This window comes from Pararge aegeria, chromosome 6, assembly GCF_905163445.1.
Source record: "Pararge aegeria chromosome 6, ilParAegt1.1, whole genome shotgun sequence".
Taxonomy (NCBI): domain Eukaryota; kingdom Metazoa; phylum Arthropoda; class Insecta; order Lepidoptera; family Nymphalidae; genus Pararge; species Pararge aegeria.
This window is the reverse complement of record NC_053185.1, coordinates 12694882-12706604: the sequence shown is the minus strand read 5'-3', so window position 1 is coordinate 12706604 and position 11723 is coordinate 12694882. Positions and strand designations below refer to the sequence as shown.

The 11723-nt window shown below is 36.7% G+C and overlaps 1 protein-coding gene across 1 annotated transcript; it reads right to left on the bottom strand.

Moving 5' to 3' along the window:
* Positions 1-2287: 2287 nt before the first annotated feature.
* On the bottom strand, positions 2288-3576 carry LOC120624706 (transcription factor Sp9-like). Its single transcript, XM_039891387.1, has 2 exons — positions 3547-3576; positions 2288-3280 (listed from the first exon to the last, which is right to left on the bottom strand). Exons 1-2 carry the CDS (start codon positions 3574-3576, stop codon positions 2288-2290), a joined length of 1023 nt encoding a protein of 340 aa, XP_039747321.1.
* Positions 3577-11723: the final 8147 nt, after the last annotated feature.

Here is an 11723-nt window from a genome sequence, read left to right as displayed (position 1 = left end):
GATAATAGCTGTCTGCAATTACGCCTTGGCCGCGCGCCCGCGACCTGGTCCAATCCCGCCGTCGTGGGGCCTAGCGACATCTCGTGACGAGCGGCCGCAACCGATTCGCGAAGTAGAGTCCTTATAAACGAAAAATCATACGGGGCAGTCTTTTGGGATTGCCGATAGAAAAGTGTACACCGTATACATATAACTCATCGGAACTATGCAGTGGTGATGAAGCGAGCTCACGCATATTGTTAACCCCAAAAGCTAACGATGACTCAGGATCTATGATTTACGTTCAGCCCAAAAGTGCTTTAAAGAAATTTCCTCTTCAAAAATATTACCCTCACTATTTATGTATTTCATGTATATAATAGAAACTGCAATATAAATTAATTTACAATTATTACAAAAAATCTGGCAGCTTTTTTAAAAATAGTAAAACGGGGACATACCTACAACGATAATAATTTGATATTTCATAACTTAGCAAAATACTATGAAAAATCGTTTCAAGAAATATATTATGACGTCCAAATGATCACTTGGGCTTGGCTTGGATAGCTAAAACACTGGCTCTCCAACGGCTTAGTTTTGCTATACAAAGAGGTAAGTTCTTATTGGCGAGACTTGACCGTTGTATGCCTTACTAGATTAACGAAACTTTTATTAATAGGACACGTGGGTTTTGTGTGTGATGAGTACATACTCAGTCTTAAATTCAAGCAAAAACATACACCTACATATCAGCGTATTAACATTTTAAAGTAAAACAATCTCAGGGGGCGTTAAGATTCGTAAGAGTTGCGCAAGTCGCAAATTCTGCAAAAGCCGCGTTGCGCGTTGGATGTGCCGTACGTAGAAATGCGCGTGACGTCTTTGGGTCTGAAGTGATTGACTCTTGCATCTAACAATAATATAATTTAATTATTGCATTGCTAACGGTTCTGGTACAACTTGAGGCTCCTGAAACTATTTCTGCCGTCTGCGATCTACCAAGCATAATGATAATTTATAAATAAACATTTACGAGGATCACGCCTTTGTAAAGTAAGGGAAAATGTCGTTAATATATGTTAGCAACGAGTATTATGACGAATATATTCTTCTATTCCTATATAGGTATTACTGTGAAGTATCTAAGTGCCCCTTACAAGTAGGTTGTCTCAATTTATTATTGAACGATGACTGAATAGTCATTCAATAAAAAATTGCAATATACACTGCAGTAAACTAAAGTGCACAGTGCATTTGAATTTATCGTGAGAATTTATAGTAATTTTTAAGAACACTGGTTTAATATCTGTCAGTTCGAAGCTTTTGGCTGGGATCTTTTAAAAAGGGCTTGCATTCATAAACTGACACTGAACTAAGACCAGGTTCTCAAGTATAAATCAATGTACACTTAAAATACCAAACTAGCAAACCCGTTCCTAACTAGATGTCGTTTGACGGGCTAAAGATATTTTAACAGGTTACAAAAACTAAAACGGAAATGTTTTTGAAATGTTTTATTCAACTCATATTAACTTTAATAATGTTTTGTCCAAGATGATATAAATATTTTTAATCATTAGTGCTAGCTAGGACGGCGGCTACGATTTGCGTAGCATTTCGTAGCGGAGTTGTAGCGGGCTGCGCTTTTTTCTTTACTCTAACTTTTACCACGTCTTTATTTTAGTTTATCATAAGTAAAAAATAAGCGTCATGAATTTAAAACCTCAATGCGGCTTTGAAATGAGTGCAAACCTGTCATTTGTTTACTTTTTATCTAGTTACAAATAACAGTAAAACAGGTAATAAATAACACTTTGATAGTACATGTATTAAAGAGCAATTTGATAATAAATAATTGAAAATAAATAAATATTAAATACTACCACGTAACATTTTATAAAAATATTGCTTTACTACTTAATTTTAAGTCAATAGAGTTGTACAGATTCATGTAAGAAATATGGTCATAATACGATACGAATTAATTAATGATAAAATAAATTAAATAATTAATAAAATTGAATAAATTATTTCAAAATGAGAATTCACAGATTTTTCTTACCCATGCTAAATTATAATAATGACGTAGTAACTTAGATTAGATCAAGAAAACAAAAACCATCGATTGTAAAACTTTTATTAAAAAAGTAAAAAAATATACATTTGTCAAGGCACATCACATTTTAATTTCTGGTAACTTAAAATTAACACTTACTACGTAGGTACTTAATACTAACGAATTGGTATTTGTTCACACTCTATTGTTTATGTTAGATTTAAGGCACATACACAGAACATTTTTGAATTATTGCCCAATCGCTACCGGCGGCTGTAAGTTATAATGTCCTTGGAACATGGTGTAGTTGTCCTTCGAACCGCACTGGTACGCCGTAAGCGGTGAAGCGTATTGTTGGTAGAACCGGGGGTCTCTTGCAGGCGGACGAGCGTAGTAAGACTCCTGACGTACCTCCGGACACCAACCGCTTCCGTAAATGACACTACCACTTCCAAACACAGCACTGTTGTTATAACTAGCTGGAGTACCGTGCATCATTTGAGGTGCCACTGTAGCATAATTCAGCATCTGCTTTGGCGCAGTATTTACTGTTCCAAAGTTAGAACTCCCGATTGACACTGAATGCGGAATAGAAACTTCGTTTAGCGGCTGCTTTTGATCAACTTTTTCCTCACTAGGTTTCGGCGAATCAGCTTTATCGTCCTCTTTAGATTTCTTCGATTTTCTCGTCACGTTAGCGTGAGTTTTCACATGTTTCGCTAGATGATCGGAGCGCATAAAACGTTTCGTGCACAATTGACACGCGAATCGCTTTTCTCCGGTGTGGGTGCGCAGGTGTCTCTGCAATTCGTCGGAACGTGTGAAACGTTTTCCACAAAACAGCCAGTTACACACGAAGGGGCGCTCACCGGTATGCCAACGGAGATGGGCCTTTAAGTGCGATGTTTTTCCATAAACTTTGCCGCAACCGGGGACATGGCAAACGTGTTCACGTTTCGCACCATCCTTGCCGTAGTTAGGTCCAAAACCTGCGGCTTCAGTCAAGCAGTTCGGACAACGGCACTTCGCGCATCGCCTCTGTAATTCGCGGGCGTCCTCTGTGGCGGTGGCGGTCGTTGGTGGCCAATACGGGGTGTATTGTGGATAAGGCGGTAACTCTCGCCATGCAGTGCCGCACCAAGCACCCGAAGAAGCACTACTGCATGATGACAAATCGGACGCTGGCGATAGTGCATCGCTACGGCCGTAGCCACAAGCGTAGCCGCTCATTACATTCATCATCTGTAAAGACAGAACAAAAAATTACTATCACGACACTTTAAGATTAAACTTTTAAATTTTATACACAAAGGATAAGTTTCAGTTAATTGCACACGATTAGAATTTATAAGATGAATAACTAACACTATAACTTTATAAAAAAAAAACTATTATTTAATTTGCTTCGTTTGTAATTTTATGCGAAACAATAATTAATATACTTCGTTACACGCAAGGTATTAAATCATCAAAATAGTATAATAGTAGGCGTAGGCGGGCGGACGGACCTGTTGCGCGGGCGGATCCACGTATTGCATTTCCGGTGTTGACAACGTAGCGTAAGAACGTTCAACTGGATAATTACAGGGCGGCACACCGCTCGCGTCGAGACGTTTTTAATAACTGGCTTGGGATACACGTAACGAGTGGTTGTCACCTCTCCCCCCGCCCCCCGGTCGAGCGGCGCGCGCGCACCCCTGCCCCAGCCTTCGTCCCCGGCGCAGCCTCCATACCCCGCCCCGCCCGTGACTTATGAGCTTATAAGATTTCTTAGCGCCGCTGCGATTGACACGAAAGCTTCGAAACAATTTACGTAAGCATCGTTTTAAAGTTCGTGGCGCCTATGCTATTTTCCGTGCTGAATCGTGCTACGTGTAGTATTTTAGTAATTAGGTAATAAACGGCTTTCTTCATAAACATGAATAGTAATTATTTATGTACAAATATTATTTCATGCTTATTTATATTTCTTACAATAGTTTCTGAATATGCGTAGTTACTAAATTAAAACAAAAAATATCTAAGTTTGATTAAGGGTGCAGGCACGTTTTAGTCCCGTTCAAATCTCGTGGAAGATGATAGTTAGAACATCGTAACAGATAACAGTAAAATCTTTCACGATAAAAGTTTTACTTTACTTATTATCCCTAAAAAGTTTTTTTTTTTTTAATTTTAGTTACTGCATTTATTGCAACTATCTTTTTTAAATAAAAAGATAGTTATGCTGTGAATTTGTGGCGAAAGTGCAAATTAGTCCATATTGCATTTAGTTTGGTTAAACAAAGACTAATTCAAAAATTTGATGACGGGTGACCGACTTTCGGAGTCCCAATTTAGCGCTTATCTTTCTTTATGCTTTGTAGAACACGTTAATTCCTAACCTCAGGAATAGTATAGTACTTTAGCCCATCAAACCAAAAAAAGGTAAAGTAGTGGGTTTAAGGCCTATATCCCAGCTGCTGCTAGCAGTTGGAAATTGAGATGATTCGTTGATGTTATATAAAAACCTTTCCAGACAAGGCGACAGGTTTTTTATTTTGTTGGGTGTTTATCGGTATATATGTATTTATTTATGTATAGTAAGTGTAATAGTACTGCATCCAAAATAATAAATAAATATACTACGACAATACACACATCGCCATTTAGCAAAGTAATCGTGTTTATGGGTACTAAGATAACTGATGAATAATTTTAAGAATAATATACATAAATACTTATAATATAACATATAAACACCCAGTAACTGAAACACACTCATGTTCATCACACAAACATTTTCCAGTCGTGAGAATCGAACCCACGGCTTTGGCCTCAGAAAGCAGGGTCGCTGCCCACTCCGCCAATCGGCCGTCAAAAGATAGGTAATCGTTTGATTTTGCCGAAACGCTGTTCATCCGATCACAATTTAAATACACAGATCTAGCGAACGAATCATCAAAACGAAGATCTAGAAAGAATAATTATTATTTTTCCGGTCGTATCTCCCAGCCGCTTAATGTTTTTAATTTTTTCTCTATTTCGGTCGGCAGTTCGCGGCAGACGCATGATTTATGCATATCCGAGAGAGGCCAAACCTTTAATTATACGCTGTTAAAATATAGCAGATTGTTAAATCGTTTCATTTGCTTTTGTTTTAAGCATCACCGCGCTCTCTTAAGAGATCTAAATTTTCTTTTGATCTTAAAATAAGTACCTACTAAATAAATTAAATTAAAATTGATCTTTTATGCATTTACTTAATACTTACGTTGATTATTGCTGTTGATTGTAATGAGGCTGATTTGGCTTGCAGGTTGTGGATTGTCAAAATATATTATGCACTTTGTCAAGGTTTGCGACTAGTTATTAGTATTTCACATCATTTAATTATGCTTGTGTGCGCTGTGTGTGTACAACAGGAGAATGTTTGTGTGCGTGTTAGCTGAAAGTATGAAAGAAGATGTAAGTTGTTCTTCTGTATATTATACTAGCTGTTGCCCGCGACTTCGTCTGCGTTTGATTTTTTTTTTGATGTGGTTGTAGTTCTAAAAAAATTTAAAGTATTCAGTATCGCTAAGCCTTAAATGAGGGGTTTGCTACCGTCCGCTGAGGAGTTCTGTCCTCTATCTCCACATTCAGATCTACATAAAGTTTGGGCAAAATTAAACACATAATATAACCTCTATAGTACAAAAATAATGATTTAAATCGGTTATAATTTGTCGGAGTTATGTGTAAAATCGTCAAACACTTTCATCCCCCCTCCTAATGGAACCGAGCTTAATGTCTGGATAAAAAGTATCCTATATTACTTCTAACACTTCCAAAAATTTGTGTACAAAGATACATGAGGATCAGTTAAGTCGTTTTTGCGTGAAAGCGTAACAAAGAAACTTACGGATATGCCTCTTTGTCACATATTTAGTATTATAAGCCTTATTTGACTCAACAATTATATACTTAAATCACCATCATCATTATCATCATCATATCACCTAGCGTGGTCTCCTCCCACAATGAGAAGAGGTTAAGGCCGTAGTCCACCACGCTGGAACAGTGCGGATTGGTGGCCTCCATACGCCTTAGAGAGCATTATGGAGAACTCTCAGGCATACAGATTTCCTCACGAAGTTTTCCTTCACCTTAATATATATAATATTATTTTGCTGTTGTCTTATAAGTCGATATCCTCGGTTCGATTTCTTGCAGGGGTAATTTTGGACTTTGTAGTTTCTTGTTTCTGGGAGTCTTGGTGCTTTACTTTTGATTCCTTAGAACGTCAATCAGCATGTGTATCTGAATTTTTGGTGTTTTATTTCATCCTTATCCTACACGATATACCATGACCCACCGCATCGCTTTGCCCTCCCGCATTTATTGTTTTTTCGCTTGACTAATAAGGGTTGAAAGGTGATGTTAAATCGTCTAAGAGAGTTGAGCTATCCATACGCAAACAATAAAATATTGCAAATTCAATACGTTTTTTCGGAAATTTTAAATTTGAATCGCAAATTTATTTTATCTCCTTACCTAATTAAATCCTGAAATACACAATGACAATTAAAATTGTACCTACCTAGGTTATTTTATAGACCGACTTAAAAGTTATCTCAACCCAACCTCTGCTTGGTATGTAAGTACCTACTTACAAAAAAATAATTTGGAGAAAAACTAACATAAAATAAATACTGCAAAAATTAAAAATACAAAACATTTCAAACACATCACACGTAATCATAACGCTAATACTGTTCATGGCGTTATTAAAGTACGTACCTAAACTGGCAGTACCGAAAGTAATGAGATATTTCCTGCACGTGTAAAAGTACCTGTGACTGCGTGTTATTTTAAAACAGACAATTAACATCGAACTATAGAAATCAATTAGTTTTTTCCCAGAAACAGCTAGTGGCTACTGTAAAATCGGAATGTACAAAACCTTACACCCCATAGTCACAATTACAAATGCAATAACCTGTCGACATGTTTACGACTGCATAGAACAATAACTAGAAAGATTGTATTAGCATTAAGCGCTTTAGCAACGCTGAAGAATCATATTCGTTTGTAAAACCGAAACTTAATAGCACTGTACGCGCTTTATTTCTGTAAAAATGTTACAAAAGTCTGCAGTGCTACTGTCGTGCTCTGTGCCAGTTCGAGTCAATACAAAAGGCCCATGCGGTGGACAATGCAGGTACTAATGCGCTATGATCGGTCTCTTCACGCCATAAATCTGGAGGGCTACTGTGTTTTTGTTAGCGTACTAAAAAAACTTTGCCTTAGGACAAGACAGCCGTAAGGTCGGCACGTCAATAGCCACATGATGACAATATACTCGTATTATTACTAATAAGAGAAAATAATAGTTGTTATTTTAAATATAATATTATAATCGTAATGAGATATGAACCAGAGATTTTTTTTAAATAAAAAATAAAGGATTAAAAATGGGAACCTCCGCAGTTTGTAAATCGGTTAAAGGAAAAAATGCGGCAATACGCTTCCGCTCAATCTCATATATTTTACACTAATTACAGGTTTCATATATCGGGGGCGGGTAATTGGTTGTATCGTGCGTTGTCCTTCACTTCCTGTCTTTTGGCGGACCTTCAAAGAGCGTACAAGCATTGTGGCGAGTTGCACAAGGCACCGCCAGGCCGGCAGGCGGTGTCGAGTTGCACCCATTATAGCACCCACGGAAGCCTTTCATACCAACGACATGAATGTTCGGTACGTAGATGTGCATTTTGTTATGATGATCGAATACTAAATGCATTGATTGGACGGACAAGCATTTTATGCGGAACTAGCTTTTGCCCGCGGTTTCGCTCACGTTAAGGTCAATTTTTGATTTGGTAAATTTTAACTACAAAGGTTAAAAAAAGTGTCCCGCTACCAGCAATAGAAAAATATGAACGTAAATTATTTAAAAAAAAATCAGAAACTTTCAGATGAATATTTCACCCCTATATGATGTCTTTAGGGGTGGAATTTTTAAAGCTTATGAAACACGTATTTCTTTTGTTTTAATTGGAAACCTAAATTCAAAGTTTTATACGTAACTTGAAAAATAAGTTCATAAATGAAGGATTTAATACAAACTTTCATCCCCAATTTAACCCTCTTAGGGTCGGAATTTTCAAAAATCCTTTCTTAGCGGATGCCTACGTTGTAATAACTATCTGTGTGCAAAATTTCAGCCCGATCCGTCAAGTGGTTAGAGCTGGGCGTTGATAGATCAGTCAGTCAGTCAGTCACCTTTGCCTTTTATATACATATCTAGATATTCTATTGCACATATCTTCTTCTTATTCGTGCACTCTTGACAGAATGGTCGTAGTTGCGGAATGAAAACCCTATTGTCAACCTCACCTGCGCGCGCCTTACTGCAACGGTGGGTACCGCGGTAGATAACGGACGAGGCTCTGGCGGCCGATCGATGACATATCAATTCATCCCAGCTAGGCAACTGGTTAGAAGAGGCTGAGGCAGGAAAAAGTAATTTGATAGCACTAAAGTAATCCTCGTACCAGTGGCGTGCATCGAGGGTATGCAGATGATATAAAATGAAGAAAATCTCCAGTAAGAGCTATAAAAACTTAAGGTTACAATTTTTATAACTCTCAATGGTTTAAGCTAAGTTTTTTATAATTCGTACTGGAGATTTTTTCATGTTATATCATCTTTACGCTTATTGCATACCCTTCGTATACCGACCCTGTATGTACGCCAGTGCCTCGTACTTACTACCTACTGTTCTTGAAACAGTGTGCAAATTTTTAACCAAAATTAAAGAATAGCGAGGGTATACATGCTGCGGGGTACATAACAATGAGACGTTCTAAAAAGCTCAAACGTTGCAGCGATTCGATTACGAATAAGTTTTATATTGCTATTGTATCGGAACGGACGCCGATGTTATCTGATCGGAATTCCGCTCAACTTCGCCTAATCCGTAAAGGAGTGAAGATGTGAGTCATTGTCAAAGTGTAACAAGATCACTCCAAGTACCTGTTCTTTTACAATGCACAGGTTCACACCAAGCGATGTTCCGTGTTCTCTTTACAAACTTGACGTTTCCTTTGTAAACGTAATGGTTAAAAAAATCTTATTTCAATAAAATCATAAAGTATCAAGACTTTTTGCTGCCGTTAAACCAGCTGTCAGGTTTCACACGCAATTTCCGATGTATGTATCTTATAGTGTCAAGTAAAAAGAGTAGTGGCGGTCCGAATGCGCCAAAATACAGTCACCGACTAATACTGATATTATAGTTTTTTTCGTTGGTTTATTTGAATGCGTTAAACTACTAGGTGTATTTGAAAAATCGTTTTTAATTTTATAGCCGGCTAAGTCATGCCCCTTGGAGCTGCGCAAACAAATGTAACAGCACGGCAGGCAATGTGACACGGTGGGTTGGGGTATAACTATTCTGTAGAATATATGATATTCTATATATATCTTCTATATTATTTTCATTAAATGCCTATGTTATTTAAGTAATCCCACTTTTTTTACCAAACTGGCAACCTTTTTATGCACACTGATGCATGATCAATTTCTAGACGGCCAATATTAATTGCAGTGTGCGTGACACTGCAATTAATATTGGCTGCAGTACCAGGCCACGTTACCGAACCGTGGTAGATACAAATCTACATCCCACAATGAGAAGGGATTAAGTACGCAATCCACTACGCTGGCCCAGGGCGGATGGATGGACTCCAAACACCATTCAGAACATTATGGAGAACTCTCACGCATGCAGGTTTCCCCAAGTTTTCCTTCACCGTTGAAGCAAGTTATATTTAAATTGCTTAAAACACACATGACATAGAAAAGTTAGAGGTGAGCACTGGGATTAAAAAAAACATATTAAATTTTTTTATTCGTGTAGAGCTCATCACAGGAACTTATGAAGCATTCATACATTAAAATTGTTAGGTGATGGTGATAACTGCATTCGTTAACTTAAAACTAAAGCTAGGAGGGTTCCAAACGCGCCCACAAGAGCAAACTAAGAAGAGCCCACAACAAACTTCGACAGGTTTTTTTTTTGTAATCACCATCTCAAAGTCGAGTTAATGTTTAGCTATAAAGTAAGAGCAATTCATTCAATCAATTCAACCCAAGCTTTTTATCATACATGTATTTCTAAATTACTTAATCCTACTAAACTCGAACTCGGCCCCCTAAAATAAAGTCAAAGTGCTATCCACTAGGCTAACACAGTTATAATATCTTATATATAGTTTATATAAAACGTAAGCTTACAGAAAAATCCTATTATAATATTAAGGATTATTTAAACGATAAAAAAGCTTGGGTGTGAATTGCTCTAGCTTCATAGCTTAATTTAAATTTACTGGAAGATGGTGATAACAAAAAAATAAATTTACCCGGCTAAGTTTGTTGTGGACTCTTCTTAGACCAGGGCGCGTTTGGAACCCTCGTAGCTTTAGATTTAAGTTGGCGAACGAAGTTATCAGCATCCCGTTACAATTATGTAAACAAATATGTATGAACGCTTCATAAGTGCCTGTGATAGGCCTACATGAATAAAGAAATTTTTGAATTTGAAATTTGAATTTATCAATCTAAATTAGTGCAAGTCCATAGGTAATACGAAAGGTTACCGTATGCCAGCAAAAATTGCTCTATTTGGTAGATTTTTCAAATGTGAATTTGAAAATTAAATAGGGATTATTAAATTCATCTGATTGAAAGCGAATGCAAATGCAATGCTAGCTTTTGGTGAAATATGAGTACATTATACACACAAATAAATTATATATTATATAAACTTTAGACTTGTTGAGAGACTCAGACGCCACAGATACCTGCTGATAGCTTAGCCGTTATTAGGTATTTCTATCATCCAGAACTAAATTAATTGCGAGTGTCATTTTAAAAACATATTTAGGTAATCCTTTGTATCACTACCGCGAAAATATCGTACTCTGAATAAAATAATATCAATAGATTCACGTGTTTCATCATATCATAAAGCGCACATAAAGTTTAACGTTCAAGAGTTATTATGCAAAAAAATAAAATATAGGCAAAGAGATTCTGCGGATCGCTGGCTCCCTGTGGCGTAGCGGCAGTTTCTAAAGGGCGCTTCTTTCTGCAAAGTGACAGCCGAAACTGCCCTGCTCAAGAAAAAAACTACAGAAAAAAATAAACTCGAACAGTTTGTTTTACACAACAAGCCGTTCCGAACAGATTGGGGATATCACACTAATATTATTAAGGCGAAAGTTTGTTTCTCAGACTCAATGCGTATGCTTGTTACTCCTTCAAGCAGAAACTACTGAAGCTATTTGACTGAAATTATGATAGGAGATACACGTAGGTATTAACCCAAGCCTTTATTTTCCATTAATTTATTTTTAATGGAATCATTAGTTAATTTTATTTCATAAACACTAGATGAACAGCTCATTTTGCATAATAATAAGAAAATACTTTTCAATCACGTGGGCAAGACTTTTAAAACCTAAACGGAACTATCATTGAATTCACATAAACAATACGTAAATTCTTTGTGCACAACTTACTTAAAGTTTTTTTTTTGTCAAATTTGTAAAAATAATAATAACCATTTCAATAAATAATATATTTTAAATTTCATTTATTAATAACTTTAATTCATTATTAGAATATATATAAAAACAAAATTCTGTATAGATGCCGTGCC

What these genes read in the sequence shown, in the direction of transcription:
- LOC120624706 (XM_039891387.1), bottom strand. Translation starts at nt 3,576, where the DNA reads ATGCAATACGTGGATCCGCCCGCGCAACAG. An exon ending in TGGATCCGCCCGCGCAACAG is followed by an intron (nt 3,281 to 3,546) that starts GTCCGTCCGCCC and finishes CTGTCTTTACAG; the next exon opens with ATGATGAATGTAATGAGCGG.